At 34.6% G+C, this 25,002-nt stretch overlaps 3 protein-coding genes across 3 annotated transcripts; 1 reads left to right on the forward strand and 2 right to left on the reverse strand.

Annotated features, from left to right (window-relative positions):
- Window positions 1-531: 531 nt before the first annotated feature.
- LOC116014531 (probable metal-nicotianamine transporter YSL7) lies at window positions 532-4,757 on the reverse strand. The gene is made up of 6 exons (XM_031254608.1): window positions 4,212-4,757; window positions 2,821-2,984; window positions 2,591-2,688; window positions 2,355-2,489; window positions 1,982-2,171; window positions 532-1,911 (listed from the first exon to the last, which is right to left on the reverse strand). The coding sequence occupies exons 1-6, from the start codon at window positions 4,612-4,614 to the stop codon at window positions 814-816; spliced, it is 2,088 nt and encodes a 695-aa protein (XP_031110468.1). The 5' UTR covers window positions 4,615-4,757; the 3' UTR covers window positions 532-813.
- A 3,554-nt stretch (window positions 4,758-8,311) lies between these two features.
- LOC116012113 (probable acyl-activating enzyme 5, peroxisomal) lies at window positions 8,312-10,592 on the reverse strand. The gene has a single exon (XM_031251583.1). The coding sequence runs from the start codon at window positions 10,396-10,398 to the stop codon at window positions 8,731-8,733; it is 1,668 nt and encodes a 555-aa protein (XP_031107443.1). The 5' UTR covers window positions 10,399-10,592; the 3' UTR covers window positions 8,312-8,730.
- A 6,216-nt stretch (window positions 10,593-16,808) lies between these two features.
- On the forward strand, window positions 16,809-18,101 carry LOC116012250 (zinc finger BED domain-containing protein RICESLEEPER 2-like). Its single transcript, XM_031251749.1, has one exon. The coding sequence runs from the start codon at window positions 16,809-16,811 to the stop codon at window positions 18,099-18,101; it is 1,293 nt and encodes a 430-aa protein (XP_031107609.1).
- Window positions 18,102-25,002: the final 6,901 nt, after the last annotated feature.

Genomic DNA, 25,002 nt, shown 5'->3' on the forward strand with positions numbered 1-25,002 from the left:
AAAAAAAAGTGCTCCTTGCACAGGTCAAAACATGCTAAAACAAAGTCGTGTAAAGTTATTTTGAATTTTGAAGAATTAATTAAAACAAAGTCGTGTAAAGTTATTTTGAATTTTGAAGAATTAATTAAAACAAAGTCGTGTAAAGTTATTTTGAATTTTGAAGAATTAATTACAAGAATAGTCAACTATTGGTATTTACCAAGTTTTTCTTTTAATAAGAAGTGATTTCTTGACTATTGATTTGGTCAAATTTAAGAGCAAAAATGTAAAAATTGACTTGGTATTAAAATGAACAAATTGAGTTCATAAATTTCATATACGGGTTAATTTGGACTAGAGTACTGATTTGTCCCAAATTTGAGCTAAATATGTAATTTAGAGAGGTAACTTTACTAATTTTTTTATTTATTCTTATCCTTAAATTTAATGTCTATTTGACAAATATTTAACTCGATGACTAAATTTGAAACAAAATCATACTCAAGGAACCAATTACGGTCAAATTAAAAATCAAGAATAAAAACCGATAAATATCAATAACCATTCTTGAAATTAACTCTATTTTGATTCATATTGTTTCTTTAATGACATTGTAACTTAAAATTTGTTTTAAACTCACATAACATCACAAACCTCTAAAGTATGAGTGATATTCACAAACCACTATGAACATCTATAATAAAGACAAACAATCCCAGTATCCCTTTGAGCTGATGATCTTAAACCAGGTACAGACTTCTTAGTTACTTGTATAGGCATCAATATCACTATATACATCAAACAGGAAATATGAATCATCATATATGACTTGATTTAAGGATGTAAGAAAGTATCAACCCTTGTGTTATCTTTCCTGGACAGAAACTTCATGCAAATAGGTGGTTTCACCCCAGCCAATGCAAGTATTGAATCAGGCAAAGTCCATATGCCATCTCCACATATTAGTCCCGAAGCCACAGCGGGTCCAAAAGCGTCGGCTTTCGCCCTGTTTATCTTCTGCCACACGAACAATATCACGGTTCCAACAAACATATCAATCGCGAAGTAGCTCCCGATGTAGAATGGTATAGCCATTGCCATTGGGAGGGGAATGAACTGCGCCCTCTTCTTCCCCACCGCATCCCTCATCCCGTTTATCACAATAGCTCCAACGAAGAATACATAGCAAAGCGTGAGGCAGTTCTTGGGAAGCGCTGAGAAGCCTTCCACCCCGAGGATAGCCATGTTACGAAAGACAGCAGCGTTTGGGGCGGGGTACTCTGACCCCGTTTTACCCAAGTTGGGGAAAGCGTTGTAGAAGATCCAAAACACAAGCGGGGAGATCACGCACCCCATTGCAGTCCCGATAATCTGGCTAACGAACATGGACCGGGGAGAAGCCAGAGTCATGTACCCCGTCTTGAAGTCCTGTGTGAGGTCTGATGCTGTGGACACAATGTTCATCATGACACCACAAGCAGCTAGCCCTGCAAGAACCCCGCCATGAGACGCCCCCGCCCACGCCCCGATTATGAAAATCGCAAGCTTCCCATAAGTCGAGGCTAGTGACCAGTCAGTGAGGCCAGTCCCATAAGCATTGCAGAAGGCTAGTAATGGCGCAAAGATATACATCACCAAAACGTGGTACCACTTCAGCTGATGGAAGATGTGCGGGAGCGTTATAATGGAGATTATGGCAATCACTACATAGCCCACAACTGCAAACCACATCGGGATTTGGTCCTTGAGGAAAAGCTCGGTTCTTCGTTGGTCATCAAAAGACACCGGAGTTTCTCCAGGAGAAGGGCGCCCCGCAACTGGTAACACTGATTTATTCCTTAATTGGCTATAAATGCCATATAAGGTGCGACTAAAGACTTTGCAGAAATTGTAAAGACCATCCCCGAGAATCAAGGCAATTGCTACGAACACCTATAGAGAATGCAATTAAAAAAGGCTACAAATATTTGTCTCTACAACAGAAAAAGGTAAGGATTATTACCCTGTAACCTTGCAATCCGTTTAGGCTACTGTCACTTAGATTTGCAGGAAACCAGTCGCCCTTTTTCTCCCGTAAGAGAGGCCACATTATCCCCCATGAAAGGATTGCTCCAAGTAGCACAGATACATTGACTAGATGTGGACAAATCATTCCAACACCAACATAAGTTGGCGAGAAGTCAAAGTAAAATCTGTTTGAATGAAAAACGAGCAAAGAGTTAAAGGCAACTAATACTTCCATAACTTTTTAACGAAATTTGGTTTAAGGCCGTTTGGGATTGTGCCAAACTGAGCTCTTTTCAAGTGAAATACAATATTGGGCATAACAAATTCAGTTTTGTTGCAATTATAAATTGGACTATAATATAATATACCTGTTTTTATACGCTTCAAGACCAAATGTGGGAAAATTTAAAAATCCGCAGTCATCTCCTGCCTTGAAAAACCACTGGAAGAAGCCCCAGAGGAAACTGAAAGAAAAAAATTTCCCAAGAGTTCTAACCTGTTTCCTGCAGCAAATGATTGGAAAAAACAAAAAGTAATTAATTAAATTACTCGAAAAGATTGTAAGGTAATGGGCAGAAAATATTGAAATTACTATTAGCCTCACTTTGCGAGCTTAGCTCCCTGTGGGGTATGGAAACTGTTGATTAGATGAGCAGTTGCAGTGCCACTTGGATACGTGAGTTTGAAGTCTATTATCATTATCTGAAACAAAATATTATATCATAAGATCACTGCATAAAGCATAAATATAATTCTATAAATCTGTAATGTCACTTCAGTTCCCTGTGTTAAGTTTTTGAATTCTGATCATTAACGGCTGAATCAGGAATGTACCTTTCGAAGCGGAACAACTGAAAAGAGCCCAAGAAAGCTGACAACAAAGAGAAATCCAATCATCCATGCCACCCCCGGGTTCTTGATATTCTCGGCATTGTTAGCTATAGTCATTTGCTTGGCAACAGACTCGCTCATGCCAAACATGTAGCTTCCAAAACCTCCTGTTCAACAAAGATCGGGACTTCAAAACCTCCTCTCGTATGGAAAAACCAATATGGTCAAGGCACTTTGCCGCTTAATTGGGCCGGCCCGGTGCGAACGGGATTAGTCAGAGTATGATATGAGTGCCTTGGCTGTCTATTGCACAAATAAAATATAGTATAAGATGATCAAATGCATGGATAGAGGAATGTTTAGAAGGTGACTAGTAGCCAAAAGATGCTACTTTTTTTTTTCCCCTTTGAGTGATGAGGGAATCCGTGGCCACTACCCAACCAGAAGGTGTGCACAAGATAAACCCAAAAAGGTCAATAAAACACTCTCATTGGAAGTTATACTTAAAACCTTATAACCCGTTTGGTTTGCGGGAAAATATTTGAAAATGAATGAAATTGAAATTCCATGGAAACAAATTACCAGGAAAATATATTCCATTATTTGGTTGGTAGAAAAAAAATTACTGAAAATATGAATTTCATTGTTTGGTGGAGTTTGAAATGGTAAGAAATTATAAATATAAAGACCAATATGCCCCTAACAATAATAATAATAATAAATTAAGCATAAATACCACCTATATGATTAAGAAACTTTTATGAGGGTGTAATTGTCCAACCATGTTATCTTTACTTTCCAAGGCACGTAGAAAACAAAATACCACCCTTTTGCTAAGAATTTGTTTTCTTCAACTTTAAGGAATTGTTTTTCGAATGAAAAATATTTTCCAACAAACCAAACAACAGAAAACAAAATTTTCCACCACATTTTGCCATTTTGGAAAACATTTCCATCCAACCAAACACCCCCTTATAGTTACCAAAAGCTAAGCTTGAGTAAACTAGTTTTGTAGAAAGGAAAAGTCGAAGGTCAGAACATGCGTTCTAAAGGGCAATTCTGTAAATTCACAAAGTCCATACCTAACCAGAATGACCATGGAAATGAATAAGTTTGGCCTTGCTTGATACACGTGGGTCCCACTATCTAAAGGTGGGACAAACACAGTCTCTCGTGGCCTAAATTAATGGACTCTCTATGCCTTTCTCCATGATAACATGCAAGTTGCAGACGTTGAAAGTTCAGCCACGGAACATATGAATCAAATTTCGGAAAATTAAATTTTAAAACTAAACAATGCCTTTCAAAGGAGTAGTAAATGATCAATAATCACATATCATATCATGATGGTATAATTTCAAGAAACAAGTAAAAAAAAAAATTGATTACAGTACCGCTAAAGGCTATGCCGGAGGAGGCTACAACACAGGTCTGAATCACAGTATTTTCTTGCCTGGTAAATGGCTGCTTCAAGAACCCAGATTTCTCAAGAAACTTTGTCCAAGTCTTGACGAAGAAGAAGCCCAGCAAGCCCGCAGAGACGTTGAGAGAAGGGATAATCCCAGTGGTGAGGTTGAGCTTCATGACTATGAAAGTGAAGAGAACGCCCAAGACGAAGCTGACGCAGAAAGCCCTAAAAGTGAGCTGATTCCGCCACGAAGGCACCTCTTTGGACTCGAAAATCCTCTCCACACACTCCGACGAAGACTCATCGCTTTTCTTGGGATCAATAATGCCCAAATCCTCGCCACTTCCGGGCTGCTCATCCCGGCCCGATTCTCTGCTGGGGCGATCCATGGATGGCGTTTCTTGAATCTGTGGGTGTAGTTTACCAAACTTATTAGCTTGGAGTTTTTAATTTGATTGACCGATGGAGTTGGACAAAAGTGTGGATAATGATGAGAGCGTGGTGTTTGTCAGGAAAAGTGGGTGTCGTTATCATCACCGCGGGTTGCTTCTTTTCTTCGCACTGTATAGTGGGAGGATCTTAAATAGATTCATGGAATCTAGCCTCAGTAGAATTTTTTTTTTTTTTTTTTTTTTTGAGAAGATCCTCAGTAGAAAGTTAGAAACTGGATTCTAGTCGTCACCTCACCAAATAAAGACAAGTGCGATTAAACTGGCAAGTAGGATTATTTCCTTTCGAAAAAAGAAATCACGGAGTACATATATTTAATTTAACATAAAAGGGGAAAAGTTTGACACTTTAAAATAATTAAGGGCTAATGTGAATATATTAATAATTCAAAAGATAAAAATACTATATGCTTATAATTTAAAAGGGAAAAAGTGTTATTTTTCTTTAAAAATAATTTTTTTCTCTAAATTATATGCTTATAGTGCTTTTTGTTATGAATTATTCATTTATCCACATTAACTTTCTCAATTATTTTGAAAGTAATCATTTTTTTTCAATTTCTTTTTATGTTAAATGAACATTTTCACCTTTAAAAATAAGAATTTCATTTATTTTTCTTTTTTCAACAAATTATTACTTAGAATATATATATTTTTATAATAATAAGCTAATATATATATATATTATAATAATTAGGATTAAAATGACAAAAATAATAAATATGCATAAAAACGTTGAATAACCTAAGAATCGTAAGAGAATCATATCTTCTTCAAAATTCAATACGGAGAGTATATTACGACTATGTTTGGCAAACCTAGCTGAAATGGTAGCTGAAAGCTGAAAAGTTATAAGCTCGAAACTGAAATCTGAAGAGATATTAAGCTAGCTGTTATGCTTAAAAGTGTTTGGTAAAATTAGTTTTTTGATAAGCTAATAAATGTAAAAAGACTAAAAAGGACATCTTCATAAAATTTAAATAGTTTTAAATTTAAATAGGTTTGTTTACATATTAAAATATAAAATAATGAAATCAATATATTTTAATAAAATATAGAGTAAGAACATATATTTGAAAATATATAAAGTAAAACAAAATGTTTATAATTCATAAAATTAGTTCATACAAAAATTATTGTTCAAACACAAATATCAAATTAAAATTACAACGAAACATATTGAAGAAAAAAAAAAGAGTTTTAATTGGGATGGATATATGATGTCATTTATTTAAAATAATAAGGATAAAGATGGAAAAAAGTTAAAAAGCTACTAGTTTATTTTTGAAAAGCTACCTGAAGTAGCGTTTCAAAATAAGCTCTTATTTTAAGCTATTAGCTTATTTTGAGAGCATTACCAAACAAAACTTATAGCTTATTAGTAGCTTAAAATAAGCTATAAGCTCATAAATAAGTTCTGTCAAACACAGCCTACATTATTTGGAGAATTACTCCACTACAAAATTTCCACATGCGAAATTTCGTTGCTTCCACCACTTTGGTGCCACGTCGGTGGAAGCTAATCATCTCTCCGGCACCAGGAATGAAATATAATGAATAGGATTGATTAAACCATTAAAATTTTGAAGATAGGATGCAGCAAACGTAGACTTGACTTGTGAGTTGCCGGTTGCGACGTTATATTTGAATTGGACTTCATGTGTGGCAATATGTCACACCTCAGCAATTGGAGGAATCATCTTCTTTTACGGAGAAATTATATTGCCGTACATGGCCTGCATTATAAAGCAGATTATATATATATATATATATATATATATATATATATATATAGTCATAATCATAATCAGGTGTGATCGCGTCTTAACGTGCGGTTAGTGCAACCACACCACTATGTATACAGATATATACCACTCAATGTTAGAAAATGCACCACACAAATATGCACCCTTAGGTACGCATCACCAAAAAACACACCATACACAATGTTAAGAAATGCATCATGAGGGGCAGGGGAGTTATGGTGTATTATTTTGAGTATGGTGTTGTGGGCATAAAATAGTATTATACTATTACACTTAAAAAATATGATTTATCTTTTATTATCTCATCATAACATTATACAATGTGTCATGTACTCAGTTTTGTTATTGTGACATCGTTTTATTATACAACTTACACGTCACTTATTTACCTTATTTTAATTAACTAAACATTTTGAATTCATATTAAAAATTAATACACAACAAAGTGGGCTATAATTTTTATTTAGTTGACAACAATTTTATAAATTTCCCTAAAAGTATTACTCCACTACAAAATTTCCACATGCCAAATTTCCTTGCTTCCACCACTTTGGTGTCACGAAGGTGGAAGCTAATCATCTCTCCGGCACCAGGAATTAAATATTCAATATTTATTTAATATACTATTTTTTCACGAGCATTGCGTGAATGAGATAATGCTCAATGTTTATTTTTAAATAAATACTTCAAAGTATATTAATACAAGATTATATTGGAGATGTTCATGCATAGGTAATTGGATGTTGAATTTGTTTATTTGAAACGGTAATTCAAAGTATATGAATGTAAAATAATATAAGAGAGATTAATTATAAATATCACTAAAATAAATGTTTGTAACTTTATAAAAACGATAGTCGATGATCCAAATACTTAGTCTAAAAATGATAATCTAAATAAATATTATTTTTGGTTTGAATTTGTATAAGTCTTATTAATTCTCGTTCGGGTAGCATGCATTGTCATTGTCTTCATCCTTAGTACTTGTTCTCTTCTTTTTTATTCGTAGTATGTCATATGCAATTGAATTACTGGTCGTAGTGTTCTAAAAAGTTATCGTTTTTAATGTGTTAAAAAACATATGTTATCGTTCTTAACGCGTTAAAAAGTTAAGTAACATTTCTTAACATTAATTTGATTGATATGAATGAGACTGAAAATGAGATACAAATATAACTCATGCAGGAATGTTGGGCAATCACGTAAGTGTGTGTTTGTTTGATCTAGCTCTTCGAACAAATTGCGAAATCCAAATAAAAAGAATTCAATCTTTATAATCACTTGATTAAAATTTTGAATTAATTTGAGTGAGTATGTAAACCAGAATTAAAGTCTCAGCAACCATTTTTCTATTTTAATTATCTCCAAATATTATTTTGCATCTTTAAGATTTAATTTAATTTATGTAGTCGTTTACTCCGTAATATTTATATTTTTATTGTTATTATTTATAAGTGTTTTTCATCTATAAAAGTTTAAAAATTATATTTTAGTATTTGCTTAAACTAAATCTTGAGAGACAAGCCAAAGACCTTGTGGTCTAGTGACACTCGGTGTCCCAATTTACACTCCCAAGATCGATTAACAAGAGAACCGCCACCTTTTAAACAGAACTTTGATCCAATGGACTACATTAGCTGAGTCGTTTTGGATTATATATCACTCTATTATAGTCATGCCACCAAGGCACCTTGAGACCCAAGTTCACTTGTTTACACGTATACTACGTATTAACTTTGGAAGTTGACATTCACAAACTTTATAAGTTAAAACATCCGGTTGGTGAGAGGAGTAAATGTGGAGTTGATGAAATTAATATGAGACAGATACACAATTGAATTCCATAATGAATATTGCACGCTGCACGAGTGTACTTGTTACTTCAATATTATTCCATATTAGTACGTACAACAAAATATATATGAAATTTCAATACAATCAATTGGAGAGCTAAGTAAAAATATATCCGGAAAACAAATATAATAAATAAATGGTAAAACCAATTATTATCTGAGCGAATTGACAAATTGCTTCTTGTGATCTAATTGGTAAATGATTACAATAAAATAAATCAGTGTAGGTTGATATAATTAACTGTCTCAAACCAAGAAAGTTAATAGACAGCTTTAGTGGTGAAACTTGTAACACTATAGTTACAAAGAAGTGTAACAATTTGGAGTTTTTTGAATTTTTTTTTATAGAAATGAATGTGTAGTAAATAAAATTAATGAGTGACAACTACCTTAGCATACTCCATATGACGTTGTTGGTCGGATGTGATCCATGTGAATTACATTCTACTGATGGTTAATGTCCCCATCTTCTTGGCCAACCCTCTGAGAGCAAATTTCTGAATTTTTCCGGTGGCTGTTTTTGGAAGCTCCGCCATGAAAACCACCGTCTTGGGCACCATGTAATGAGGCAATCTTTCACGGCAAAACTCTATCATCTCCTTCACGCTGGCCTGACGATGATTGTTGTTGTTGTGGGTCAAACTTACAAAAGCGCAAGGCGTTTCGCCCCAGAAATCGTCCGGCCGAGCCACCACCGCCGCCTCATTCACCACCGGGTGGGAGTAAAGAACCGACTCCACCTCCACGCTACTCACATTCTCGCCGCCGCTGATTATAATGTCCTTGGACCGGTCCTTGATTTCCAGGTAGCCGTCCGGGTGCATAACTCCGACGTCGCCGGTATAAAGCCACCCGTTTTTCATGCATTTTTTAGTTGCTTCGGGGTTTTTAAGGTACCCTAACATTATACAATCTCCTTTTAGTATAATCTCCCCCATTGTCGACCCGTCCCGCTTCACGCTCCGCCCGGAACCCGCCTCCACCACGTCCACCGCGGCCGTCCCGAGCGTTCTCACCCCTTGCCGAGCCTTCAATTTCGCCCGCTCGGCCGCGGGTAACTCGTTCCACTTCGGTTTCCACACGCACGACACCACCACCCCGGCCACCTCGGTCAGCCCGTACCCGTGGCTCACGGTAAACCCCAGAGACTCTATGCGGAGGAGGACGGCAGCGGGGGGCGGCGCCCCGCCGGTCAGGAAATGGACGGGGCTCTTGAGCGGCCTAGCGCGGGGCGAATTAGCTAACATGTTGAGTACCACGGGCGCACCGCACATGTGTGTAACGTTGTATTTTTCTATGGACTCGTAAACCCCCTCGGCTTCGATTTTCCGCAGGCAGACATTGGTGCCGCCCACGGCCGCCATTCCCCACGTATAGCTCCACCCGTTGGAGTGGAACATCGGCAACGTCCAGAGATAAACCGGCCGCTCCGGCACGAACCACCCGATCAACGAATCCAACGTCATCACGAAGATCGACCGGTGCGAGTGCACCACTCCTTTGGGAGATGACGTGGTGCCTGACGTATAATTCAACGTCATCGCCTCCCATTCCCCCGCCGGCCGGATCCAATTGAACTCCGAATCCCCATTCCTCACCAGCCCCTCGTACGTATCAAATATCATTCCATTCCTCGAAAACGTCGTCCAGGCAACATCGTACCCGTCCTCAATCAGCACCACCGTCGGCCGCCCAACATTCCGGGGGAGCAAAGAAATCGCCTCAAGAACCAAGGGGCAAAACTGGAAATCCACGAAAACCATCTTCGATTCCCCGTGGGCGAGTATAACCGAGACAGTCCGCGCGTCCAAGCGCGTGTTAATGTTATTAATCACCGCGCCGGCCATAGGAACAGCAAATTGAAGCTCATACGTCGCCGGAATATTGGGAGCGACGACGGAGACCACCTGGGCCCTCTCCGGCCCAATAACGCCGGTGATTGAAGAAGCCAAACGGCGGCACCGCGTGTAGGTATCAGACCACGTGTAAACAGTGTTGTTGTGTACCACGGAAGCGCATTCGCCGTAAACAATGGAAGCTCTTTCCAAGAACGACAATGGCGTCAAGGGACAGGAACTGGACATGCTTGGTTTCAATTGGTCCATGGCTAGCTAGCTGAATAATAGGTACAATATCTCTCTAAAATTGCTGTATAATTACTGCACAGTTCACAGAGAATTGAAGATTGACATAAATAAGCATGGGGTCTGGGCTGTAACGTAACCCTTTTATTACCAGCCAACAATAACAACATTTATGTGAGCCGGCAAAAGAGGAGATTGGAGTATTATTACATTCATGGGAAGGGGAAATGAATTTGCTGGAAATGACAACGCAGCTCCAAAATATATATATAAATTTATACTCTCCCAGTCACTTTTTATTTTTTATTTTTTTAATTAACAAGACTTGATTTGAGTTATTTTTAATTCAATTTTTTATAATATTAAATTTAGTATTAATATATAAAATGTATATATATTTAAAAACTATATTAAAAGTACTATTAACTATTAAATTTAAAAATAATTAAAGTTACTAAAGAAAATAAGTAATAATAAAGTTGATTTAACCGCTCCCTCCGTCCCATTTTATGTGTCTGATTCAGTTGAGGGTTGACTGAAGTTATTTTTAATTCAAATGTTCATAATATAAAATTTTGTATTAATATACAAAATTTATAAATTTAGAAACTACACTAAAAATATTATTAAACATAACAAATCAAATATAAAAATAAGTAAAAAATAATTTAAAAAAATAAAAAAAAATTAATTTGATCAATAAATAATAAGTAAGTCAATAAAATGTGAAAAGAAGTAATAAACAGTAAGCACAAGGGCAATAATAATTCCTTAATATTTAAGCACCGATAAATAAGCAAAAAGTTCCAACTATTGAGGAGTTGAGTTGTCTTTGTCAGCCAATGAGTAGCTTCCACTTGTCAAAATAGGATTAATATGTACTCCAAAACCATTTAAATTCGAAAGCTACTTTTAGTAGTGCTTCTTATTAACATTTTGGGAAAAATAATTTTCTTTTTCCAAAACGCCTTTAACCCCCCCCCCCCTCCCCCCTCCCCCCAAAAAATATATATATATAGTTAAACTATTGTCGTTTGGAGCCTTAAGGCTCATCTTATAGAGTAGCTAAACAACCCTTTTTGTTTCTATTTTCAACGTGGGATCAAGGATCTATCTAAACAAGGCTGATATGTTCATAAAGATATGAAGTGATTGAATATTTGAATTGGGTAATATATATTTTTGTATTTTCTATAGATTTGTACTACATTTGATCTAATAGTTAATTGGTGCACAATATAAATGAAGTGTATTTAAAAAAAAAAAAGTGAATTTTAACAAGTTATTGTTTAATACAGTCTGTTCAATTCGTTTTTGTTTGTGAAAGTTATATCACATGCATGCACTCCTAAGCTTTGTTTGGTTGGTTGCCAAAAGACCTTGTGGTCACGCGGCATAGCCGTGACCTTCCCAAGTGAGAGGTCACTGGTTTGATCTCTAGTATGGCGTTGGCCCTCGTTGTGCTTCAATAGGTTGAAAAAAAGTCAATAGTATTAATAAAAAAAAAAAGCTTTGTTTGGTTCATTAAAAAGAATTAAGAATTTTTGAGTAAAAAAGAATTAAGAATTAAGAATTAATTAAATTTAAATTAAATGAACACAATTACTTAGAATATTGATTCAATTGCTTGGTTGATTAAAAAAAAGTTATTAAGAATAATTATATTAGTATAAAGACTCAAATTCTTTACAATATATATATATATATATATATATATATATATATATATATATATATATATATATATATATATATGAGCATAATATAAAAATTCATGTTGTAATTTTTCTCTAAAAAATGTGTGAATAAAATATCATACAAGACAATAGCGAAGAATTCATTTTTCATTATAATAAATTATCATCAACCAAATATGTCATTACGGTATTTCATATCACAGAGACCCGTGTAAAGTATATCATGAGGTATGAATCTCAAATATGTAATACTTTTTTAGAAAAATGTAACATTTTTTATAGATAAGATCATCACATAATATAAACATCTAATAATGGCAATATTTTATCTAAATAACAAATTATAATCAGATATAGTGACTACTATTATTACTATATTTATTAAAAAGTATTACATGTCTCACACGTAAGAGGGTAAGACATTCTTACATAAAACCTAATTGATATTTCAGTTCTTTAATATTAGGAGGTGTTTGATTATACATCATCCCGTCATAAAATAAAGAGTTAAAAAAAAAGTGCAATAATAATTTCAAACACACTATTGCTAGCTGTTTGATGGCATTATTGGAAAATAATCAAAATATAATAAAACACAACGACATATCCATATATCTCCTAGAAGCACGCATTTATTTTTGCCAGCAAAGAAGATAATTTAAGAAATGCAGATGCATCCACTTTCTTATACATTTCAATTCATTCCAACATTAAATATAGACCTATATTCAACGATAGTTACTACCTAAAAACAACATGATCATACTAGCAAATAACCAATTGGACCAAACTTTTAGTTGAAACAGTTAGTAGTTATGATGACAGGCACAATACATTAAGGACATCCTATCCGTGCATTTTGAGTAGATTTTTTAGGCGACTAATCTGAGGTGGAGGAAAGAAAAAAACATTGATCTTTGCTGAAGGACCAAGGTTTTTGTCAGCTTTGTGGGTTCCACCAATAAAGACAACACGGCAGCCCGCCTCACATGAGGCAATTTTTGCGCCCAGTCGAGCTCATAAATATTTTTTTTTTTTCCAAATGTAAATTTTCTTTCTTTGTTCTCTCCACTCTCATCTTCTGTTTCTTAATCACACTTGTAAAAACTTCTCAAAAATTACAACTATGGGGGTGTTTGGTTATTGGCTTATCAGTCAAATTTTAGCTTATTTGATCAAGTTTAGCTTCTTTGACTTACCAATAAGCTATTTTGAAGTGTTTGGTAAATGACTTATTAGCCTTGGCTTATTGGGCCAATAAGCTGAAAATTGAAAGGCTAATGAATGTAGCTTTTTCTATTAGCTTGTTGGGATTAATGAGTATATTGATTATTTTGTCCTTTGAAATCAATGGAATTTACTTATAAATGGGTGGTGGGTTTGTTATATTTAAAGGTTGAAATAATACAATACACGCATACCCTTAAAGTTCATTTTACATTCAATCAGCTACTAGTAACCAGCTAATTTACCAAACAGTTTTTTATAACCAGCTAATACAACCAGCTGGTCAAACCAGTTAACGCAATCAGCCATCAACTACTAGCTAAACCAACCAGCTATTAGCTATAAGCCATCAGCCTTTTGCCAAACACCCATATTGGTTATCTCTAATTATTCGACTTTTGTTTTTGGCACAGTACTCAAGGATCTCATCATTCCATGTAAAACACTTTGTATATTTCATGATTTCTAACCATTGAACTCAATATCTATTTTCTCTAAAACAAATTGAACTTTCAATCAAGTCACAAGTCGCTAATGTGTAAGTAGGTATAGAACACGGGAAAGCAGCATCTCCCACTGGTTTGTTTTAAATTAACTAGTATGTGTACATAAAATTGTATTGTGTGACTTCATAATATGAGATTTATAATATAGATTAATTTGTAATTTGTATCATTGAAATTTATTCCTAGTGATTTAATTGCAAATATTGGAGTCTTCGGTGGCTTAATTGTACTTCTTTTTTTTTTTTTTTTTTGTTGAGTGACCTAATTGCACTTTCAAGTTACGTTCAGTGATCAATTTGCACCTTATTCCTATCTTTAGTTCCATCCCTATGTGTAAATTATTCCATTCTTGGTTACCTAATATTTCTGACCTTCGAAAATTTTACTCCGTATCATTTTTTAGATGGTCGAAAAATATAACTATACAGATTAAATTTTAGGTGATGAGACCGTGTCGTGTGAAAAGTATGTGTAATATTTTTTAAATAAAATGCAATGTTGGTCTATAATGTAATAAAATCTATTACATTTTAATTATTACGTATCTCACATGAGAATCTTATATAAGACTTATTCAACTATGAGTAATCAATTACAATATTTGGGAGAAAAGACCAAAGTTCGAAACTCTACAACAACAGTGTGGAAATTATGCCTAAAGTAGACATATCTCTTGTGTGCATCGACATTTGATCATGTTTGCTTAATCATTGAATTTTTGTGATTTATATACTCCTAAATACTCTGTCGAATATGAATATGAGGTCCTTGTGAAAAGGTTGGACAAGAATAAAAAATGTTAAAAGAGGAAAAAGAAACATAAGTAAAAGAATTAGGACAGTGAGTTGAGGCGGAGCGCATGTGACCATATTTAAGGAGCGGACGGCGGAGATGAATTTAAGATTTGCACGCAATCGGCTAGTTTTTTTTTTTTTTTTTTTTTTTTTTTAATATTATTAATTATGCTAAAATGTAGTATCTGTTCATACAAGAGTTCCAACTATGTCGCTCGATCACAAGGCGTTTGGCCACGCATTGACTAAATTAAGTACTTAAATTCCACTTACAACATCATCCACAATCGCCTCATTAATGTCTTCTCTTCTTTTTTTAATATAACGAGAAATTGATAATCATTATCTGAAAGTGTGTATTAAATAAATAGTTATGAACGAAAGACTTAATTAAAAAATGTTAACAATAATTGAATTTATAGTTTTTTAGTATTTCATTATTGTTCTTTCGTATTCAATAAGAGCAAATACCAATTTTGGTCCACATGTTTAATTTCTACCAATTTTTGTCCGACGACTATTGTTTCAGTATCAATTTTTAAAACGTGAAAAAGTTTAAACTTATTAAGGTTATTTTCGTCATTTTCAACTTAATATCTTAATTTTAGCATGAATAAATGGATTTAAGTCTTAAGATCATCAAAATTCTATTCAACTACACTTCCATTTGACAATATACACTCAATATGCAAGACATGTTATTCAGTTTCATTTTATACATACTGCAGCTTCATTTCAACACAACTAAAGTATCATTTCAATTGAATCACAATTTCATTGGATATTATAAACACAATATGCGATTAGGGCTGAGCAAAACCCGAAAAAACCGACAAACCCGACCGAACCGCCGACCGAATAGCAACTGCCGAACCGGGCCGAACCCGAACATTAAAAACCGAACCGATCGTCTGAAACGACGTCGGTTAAGTGACTGCGGGTTGGGGGCTCCAAAATTGCATCCGAACCGTCCGATTACCCGATCAAATCTAGGGTTAGATATGCTATGCATTATACGACGTCGTTTGGTGTTGTAGTATATATATCCTTAGATAGGGCTTGAGGCTTCCGTAACTCCTCATTTGCGCAGTCGCGACTCATCCTAGGGTTTTCAGACCTCTCTGATTTCTCTGATTTCTCTCATTCTCTGAGTTCTCTCACTCTCAGACCTCAGTCGCGAATCGCGATCCCTCTTTGTTCTCGTTCTCGACTTCTCTAAATCTCTAAGAGTCTGAGACTCTGAGTTCTCTCGTTCTCTATTGGTGACTTCCACAGTTCCATCCGGTGGCCGTTGGTAACTTGGTTGAGTGGTTCTGTTCGAGTTCGACTGGTGGAAGCCCGACGCCCTACTGGTGCCTGTCGGAGACCGTTCGGCTGTTTCATCTGGTGATATCTGTGCTAGAAGCCCTTGTTCTCCGGGGTATTTGTGAGAAAGGAAGTAGGTATTCAAACCCTAGTTTAATAACTTTGATAGTTTGATCTGTTAGGCTGTTAGCGATTATGTGATATTCTGGATTTCTGGTGGGAGCACTGACTCGTTGCATTACTTGTAATCTTGCATACTTGTTAGCGATTTTGTGATATTATATTATTCTGTGAATCTGTGATATTCTGGTGGGAGCACTGACTCGTCGCATACTTGTTAGTTGTTAGCGATTTTGTGATATTCTATTATTCTATGAATCTGTGATATTCTGGTGGGAGCACTGACTCGTTTCATGTTTCTTTCAAACCCTAGTTGAATAAAATAGATTTGGAATTTTAACAATTTACAAACCCTAGTTTGATAACTTAATCAGTTATCATATACTGGTGGTCAAGTGGAAGCCCTGTTTATAGAAATCCTGATAATGATGGACTAGGAATTGGGAAACAATTGCTGTATATTAATATTACAGTCTCCCAATCTGAAATTAAAATTTGAAAATTGAAACCCTGAATCTGGATTTCTTTGTCTAGTACTCTAGAGTCTAGACTCTAGTCAAGTTTATGGATGTATGCCCTTAAATGTATTCTCAATAAATTTCCTAATAAAATAATTGTGTTCTTGGAAAATGATGACACAAAATGTGTTTGATTCTAGAACTTTATGTGCAATTGTATGGCTGACTGAGACACTGAGTGACTGTCTGTCACTCTGGCTCTGTCCATTCTTCTTTGTGATTGAATCCCAATACTGTCTGTACTGATACTTAGCCATATTTTAGATGGATAATATCAGTACTCCTGGTAGTCAACCACCCAATTCTTCAATTGTGGAACCTACAGTGGTGGAAGCCCAAACTGTTGAGGCTAATAATCAACAGAATGAGCAACCTCCTGCTGCAGTTTCTGGGAAGAAGAGGAAAGAGGTTGAGTCCAGATCCAGAGTATGGGATCATTATGTGAGAATAAAAGACAGTAACAATATTACTATACAAGCAAAGTGTGTTTATTGTGCAAAAGTGTACAAGTGTGAGTCCAAGAGACATGGTACATCTTCCTTAATAGCCCATATGCTAAGCTGTTTGAAAAACCCTCACTCCAAGGATACTAGGCAGTCCCTTTTAACCTTTCAAGCAGTTAATACCCCTAAGTCATCTGAAACTACTGTGGGAGAAATTGGGTGCTGGGTATTTAACCAAGACTTAATTAGGAGGGCCTTGGTTAAAATGATAATCATAGATGAACTGCCTTTTAGATTTGTTGAGGGTTTAGGTTTCAGGATGTTCATTGTTGTTGCTTGCCCTAGGTTTATAGTTCCATCTAGATGGACTATAAGTAGGGACATCCTAGTGGTCTATGAAGAGGAGAGATTGAAATTGAAGGCCTTTTTAAGGGAAACCAGTCATAGGGTTAGCATTACCACTGATTCTTGGACATCAATCCAAAGGATTAACTACATGGTTGTGACTGCCCATTTCATTGATTCAGAGTGGAAGCTGCATAAAAATATCATAGCCTTTGTCCCTGTTACATCTCACAAAGGGGAGTATCTTGCAAAAGCCCTAGAAACATGTTTGCTGGAGTGGGGGCTTAGGAATGTTTTTAGTGTTACTGTGGATAATGCCTCGTCTAATGACACTGCTATGGGGTTTCTTAAGAAAAAAATTGTGTCTTGGGGTACATCAACTGTGAAGGCTAAGTATATTCACATGAGATGCATTGCTCATATCCTTAACTTGGTTGTTCAAGATGGCTTGAAGGAGTGTGATAGTTCTGTGAAAAAAGTTAGGGAGGTTGTTAGATATGTTAGGAATTCACCTGCCAGGCTAAAGAAGTTCAGGGACTTGGCTGATTTGTTAGGAATTGAGCAAAGGTCTTCTTTGTGTCTAGATGTTCCAACCAGATGGAACTCTACATATTTGATGTTACAATCTGCTTTGACTTATCAGAAAGTCTTTGAATCTTGTGAAGAGTCTGATAGTTCTTTCAAATCTGACTTGGGTGATTCTGTGCCTAATTTTTATGGACTGGGAGTCTGTGAGCAGTTTGGTGGAGTTGTTGAAATGTTTTTATGATATGACAATCAGAATTTCTGGTTCTTTATATGTGACAGCTAACACATTTTTCAGTGAGATTTCTGATTTGTATTGTATTTTAAATGGAATGGTGGAAGCTGGTGGGGCAGTGAGCTTAATGGGGAGAAATATGAAAGCAAAATTTGAGAAGTATTGGGGTGATATAGACAAGATGAATCTTATGATTTTCTTTGCAAACATTCTAGACCCCAGGGATAAATTAGAGTATATGCCTACTCAAATTAATCATATGTATGGTGAGGAGAAAGGTAAACCATACTATGTTAAAGTGCTTGCTGGTTTGAATGAGTTATTTGATGATTATTCTGTTCTTGCCACTTCTTCTGTTTCTGGTTCTTCTGTGTCTGCTGCTGTTGGTAGTGCTTCTTCTGTGAGTTCTGTCAGTTCTGTGTCTGTTGGAAGGCCACAGCATTTACTCAAGTCCCAAATTAAAAAACAAAGATTGGAATCTGGGAGTAAGAAAAAAACTGAACTGGATATCTACTTGAGTGAGGCAATAGTTGAGGAGGAAAACTCCTTTGATATTCTGAGATGGTGGAAGATAAATGCTGAGAGGTTTCCCATCCTTTCTAAGCTTGCTAGGGATGTCCTAGCTATTCCAATCTCAACTGTTGCCTCTGAGTCTGCCTTCAGTACATCTGGGAGAGTATTGGATCCTTTTAGGAGTTCATTAACTCCAAAAATTGTGGAAGCTTTGGTGTGTACCCAGGATTGGCTTAGACTGCCCAATACTCCTCTATGTATTGAGGAAAATCTTGAAGAACTGGAGAGGTTTGAAAAAGGTAATTGTTTTACACTCAATTTCTTTTTGTTGTTTTACAGTTTTATATTCATATTTTGCATTTAATAATTTACATTTCTTATTTTGCAGAGTTAGTTGATGGTGGAAGTGGAAGGAATTTTGATCCTACACTGGCTACAATTCCTGTAATGTTATTCTTTATCATTACTTGTGTCTCCATTCTAATTAATTGTCAATTTACTCAATTTCATTCTAAAATCTAATCTCAGTTGGTATTTCTTGAGGCCATGGTAACTATGTGTTATTAGTTGCTGGCTTGAATGAGTTGAATCCTTGATTGCACTGGTCCACTGTAAGTATGGTACTCTGCAACTGTAATTCTGTAAGACAGTAAGAGTGTAAGGCTTGGTAACTTTTTGTAAGTTGCCGCCTTATTTAACTCTGTTACTCTATTCTGTTTGTCCCTTTTATCAGTTTATGTGGCAAATGGCAATGATGAAGCTTCCACCTATAATCTGAAAAGAAGGATTAAGTTGGCATGTTGCTCTATATTTATTGAAGCAATTTGCCCTTAATTCAAAATTGATAGGAAACAATGCTAACTTCCAAGTATTATACAATTGTGTTGTAATTGTTTTCAGTTTTCACTTTTCACTAACTTGTAAGTTGTAACAATTTACAGGAAGAAGAGTAGGACTAACTGTTGCTGGGGCTGTGCACTAACTGAGTAACTGTTGCAGTGTTGCTGACTTGCTGTATCTGTAATTCTGTATTGTTATAAGCTTCAAATTTCAAAGTATCATGATATGATGTATTCTCTTTTGGTCTGTAATAAGTAATTAAGTATCAAAGTATGATGTATCTATGATTTTTGACAATTTCTCTTTTGGTCTGTAATAAGTCATAATTTGTAGTTATAACTTATAACTTATAAGTTATAACTTAGAATCAGACAACTTAGTAAAGTTTTTAATTGGTTTTCAGTTTTCACATTTTTTTTGCATATATTCTCAATCCGAATATAGGTCGGATAACCGACCGAACCGACTCAAACCGAAATTATGAAAAACCGATAGGGTTTAGTTCAAAATAAAATCGGATAGGATGTGAACATGACCAATCCGAAATCCGATCGGAGAAGGCTCCCGTCCGTCCGAACCGAACCGATCCGTCCGCTGCACACCCCTATATGCGATATAATTTTATTTTAAGAACACTATAATTTCATTTTTTTATGAACACAAAAAAAAAATCTAAATTTATTAAAATATAATGGCTGCCGTCGACACCGTTTTCAGGCTCTAGTCCATAGTATAACAACCGACTCCACCAAAAAAAAAGAAAGTATAACAACCAAAGGGTAAGGGCAAATTATTGCATGGACCATAGTCCACACAGCTGTGTGGACCAAAAATAAAAGGTACATTATTTTTGTACTTAAGGTACATTATTTTTGTACTGAAAGTACATTATTTAATAATATATATCAAATAATGTACCTTCTGTACAAAAATAATGTACTTTAAAATAATGTACTTTCAGTACAAAAATAATACACCTTCAGTATAAAAATAATGTACCTTTTATTTATGGTTCACACAGCTGTGTGGACCATGGTCCATGCAATAATGATTGGAAGGTAAGTATCCTAGGCTTTAGACTATATTACCAACAGGACCAATGTGGGCTTGGATGGACCAATAAGGCCTATAAATATCGAATACTCATTATATGAAGAACACCCATTTGAGTCCATTTATGCATATTCCAAATTGAAAGTTTAATGTAAAGCAATCACATCGGCCTTATAAGTTATATATAAGTGGATAATTCAGTTGTTATATTATGACCAGTAGACCGTTGAATTGTGTATTTTTAGTTTTGGAATTGTTAATTTTTAAAATATAAATTGTGTTTTTACTAACTTATGCTTTTCGTTTGTTAAACGGTCTGCGAACAGGATTGCCCACTTGTTAGCTCGGGAAGCCCTGTCTTTGTCTGACTGTTCGGATTGTTCTCTTGTTCCTTTTCCTTCCATTGTTCACGCTTTGAGCATGGATATTGATTAATATATCCTCTCGTTTTATTTACAAAAAAAAAATATATATAAATTGTGTTTTTAAGTCAAAACACATAACAATTATACTAAAATTTAAAAAGATTAAGCTGTGTATTTTTAGTATTAAAATTGACTGCAATATTTGAAATGAACTTCTGAATACAAAACAAGGTAATCAAATCAATTACATACTATATGTTAATATTGTGTGTTCGTAGTATACAAATTGTGAATTTTTTAAAGGTAAATTACGTATGACTTCATAAAATAATTTGCGTGGATAACTAGCTTACATTATAAAAATTCAATTGATACATTAAGGTGGACCTTGATTAAAAAAAAAAACGATTTTGTTTTATATCGTTTCGTTTTTATATTTATTTTTATTCTTACGCAATTTAAAATAACATTGAAATTTTAGATACATAAATTGTTAATTATATGTACATGTATAATAAGCCAATTGCATGTACATAATCTATTAACTATTGTATATGCTTATAAAATCAATATCTTAAGTCAATAATAAAAACTTGTTAATTTACAACTAAATATCTCTTAAAGCTAGACCATAATCATAATATCTCTTAAAGCTAGACCATAATCATGATTAATTATTTAAATGTCAAACACTCAATTTATAAACACAACTTCGGTTCCTTTAGTAACGCCATCTTTTTCGTGCACGAAAAAACAACATTGGTAATGGTACTACTGTACTACATGTGCATATTATAACTGCAAGTATATATTTCTATAAAATCAATACATTAAATCCATAATAAAAACTTGTTAATTTTTAATAAAATGTCTTTTAATAATATATCATAATCATGATTATATATCAAACACTCAATTTATAAATATTTAGCTTTAAGTTTATTTATCTACAATTTACATATTACAAACTTAAAACAATGTTAAAATTAATTGATATAATATATTTATAGTTAACACATTATGTACCTCATAGTTAATAAATTATGTGCCTATAGTTAACACGTTAGGTATGTACTGCAGATGTGATAGTTGACCAAACCGAAGGAAAAGAAAGATTTTAAAAAAAAGTATGTGCTAATTTAAACAAAATGATGTTGTTTTGGACCAAGATCCATAATATTACGTCCTATAAAAAATAATGGGTTAAGGGTCAAATTGGATATTAAACAACATGTAAAATTATAATTAGACTATCCAACTCAAAAATAATTGCAATTGATGTGGTGGAGTGGCGACTGTGGCGACGAGCGAAGAGACGGCGTTGTGGCGACAACCGAGAAGATGGCGCTTTGGCGATGAGCGAGGAGATGACAATAGTGGCGCAATGGCAATGGTGTTGGGGCGGTGGCTATGGCAGTGGTGACGGCGGTGGGCTGTCCAGTGGCGTGGAAGAGGGCGGCAATGAGTGAAGAGAGCGACGAGTGGGAGAGTTTTTTTTGAAGAAGATGTCTGACATGGCTTTGTTGCGATTATACGATCTGAAATACATATACAACATCGGTTTAATAGAAAATCGACGTTGGTTTTTTATTTTTTATTTTATTTTTTACTTTTTAATCAAAATATTACGATGTCGGTTAGGCAATTAACCGACGCCGTATAAATTTTTTTTTTCGAATCATATACGGCATCAGTTTGTTAATGAACAGACATCGTTTTATTTTTTTTTTTAAATAGATGCATCACGACGTCGGTTAGTCAATTAACCGACGTTGTATAAGGCTTTTTTTTTTTTTGCCTAATTATAAACGACGTCGGTTCATTCAAAAACCTATGTCATTTTTTTAAATTTTTTTTATTTGAAGCATTACGACGTCGGTTTGCCAATTAACCGACATCATATATTTTTTTAAATTTTTATTTATTTATTTTTATAAACATATAACGTCGGTTTGTTGAAAAAATCGACGTTTTATATCTTTTTTTTTTTTTTATAATTATAAACTTTTTAAAATAAATTGAGAATTTTAAATCATTTTTAATTCTTTCATCTTCTTCTCCCACAAGGTCTTTGGCTGAGGATTACCTAATTAAAAGGCTTTTGTTTTAAATTTATGTTAATAGTTTAAAATAAAATAAAATAAAATAAGAAAAAACCAATCCCTCCCCCCTTCCCAATTCGGCAAATTATTGTATGGACCATAAATTTAATATACAAATTTACTATATTAAAAGTACATTATTTGTATACTAAATTTACATTACTTGATAATATATAAAAAATCATGTACTTTCAAATAATGTATTTTATGTATAAAAATAATGTATTTTTAGTATAATAAAAAATGTTTATGGTTAAATAATGTGTGGACCATGGTCCATGGAATAATGATTGTCACAGTTCCCATTGGATTTGACTTAATCACCCATATTTTAAGTCCGTTGGGCATCAATAATTTTAGTCCGACCCATATAACTAGTAAGTTACCCATTTATCGAAAGCAATCACAATCAAATTGGTTTTGTTGTTGACTTTATAACCAAGAGGTTACAAGTTTGACACTTAATGTGAGCAACTTATCGACCTTCTTGGTTTGTGCCAGTCGACTATATGTAACTTTGGCTAATTTACCTCATTGTTGGCCTTTGTCATTTAGGCTTACAAGACAATGTTTACCCAATGTACACCTTCAAATAGTTACTGTGAATTTTCTTTGTCACCCAAAAAATAAAGTTAAATATTTTAATAAAATTGATTTTTTAATATAAAATTTTAATTTTAAATGAATTGTTAATTGACATAAATTATCATTTTTTTTAGTATTACAATCTAACCCTATACATAGACAATATAAAAAAAAAATATCATTAAATATTATGTATTTCATTTTTTCAATATCCGTATGTAGTGGTATCTCCAATTTATGAGTTTTAGACTATAAAACTCACTAGTACAAAACTGACCATATAAGCATCACTTTACACTACGCCTGTTTAAACAGGTGTAGTGTATTCGATGGATCCCAAACTTTACGCAGCACCCAAAGAGACCAGGTGCCGCGTAAAGTAAAATATTATTTTATTATTTAACTTTACGCGGCACCTGTGATTTGTCGGTGCCGCGTAAAGTGAAATAATAAAATAATATTTTACTTTTCGCGGCACCTCTAGGTACAGGTGCCGCGTAAAATCGCCCCACAAAAAGACAAAAGATCGAACCGCTCCAGATCTGGAACGAGCGAACTCCGCTCCATCAGAACTCATCGACAAAACAAACTCATCGCTCCATCCGAACTCCGCTCCATCGCCTCGCCTGCAACGAACTGCCGCCGCCGTAACCGACCATCGAACTGCCGCAGCCGTCGCCGGCCTCCATCCTCTCACGGCATTGCCCCCACCGTCCGTCCTCTTCCGATCCATTGCAGTTGCAGATCTACGGCGCCGTGCCTCCTCCTCCATTGCAGCTTCGACGCCATTGTCGCCGCCTCTTCTCCTCGCCGACGACGCTGGCAGCCTCTACCGGCCTTCTCCTCGCCAACGACGACAGGAACGGCCGCCTCCACCGCCCTTCTCGCCGACGACGACAGGATCGCGGCCTCCACCCGGTAATGGCTTTTTTTTTTTTTTTAATTTTATGATTTCTGTTTATTTGTGTATTNCGACGTTTTATATCTTTTTTTTTTTTTTATAATTATAAACTTTTTAAAATAAATTGAGAATTTTAAATCATTTTTAATTCTTTCATCTTCTTCTCCCACAAGGTCTTTGGCTGAGGATTACCTAATTAAAAGGCTTTTGTTTTAAATTTATGTTAATAGTTTAAAATAAAATAAAATAAAATAAGAAAAAACCAATCCCTCCCCCCTTCCCAATTCGGCAAATTATTGTATGGACCATAAATTTAATATACAAATTTACTATATTAAAAGTACATTATTTGTATACTAAATTTACATTACTTGATAATATATAAAAAATCATGTACTTTCAAATAATGTATTTTATGTATAAAAATAATGTATTTTTAGTATAATAAAAAATGTTTATGGTTAAATAATGTGTGGACCATGGTCCATGGAATAATGATTGTCACAGTTCCCATTGGATTTGACTTAATCACCCATATTTTAAGTCCGTTG

This window comes from Ipomoea triloba, chromosome 3 (genome assembly GCF_003576645.1).
Source record: "Ipomoea triloba cultivar NCNSP0323 chromosome 3, ASM357664v1".
Classification (NCBI taxonomy): domain Eukaryota; kingdom Viridiplantae; phylum Streptophyta; class Magnoliopsida; order Solanales; family Convolvulaceae; genus Ipomoea; species Ipomoea triloba.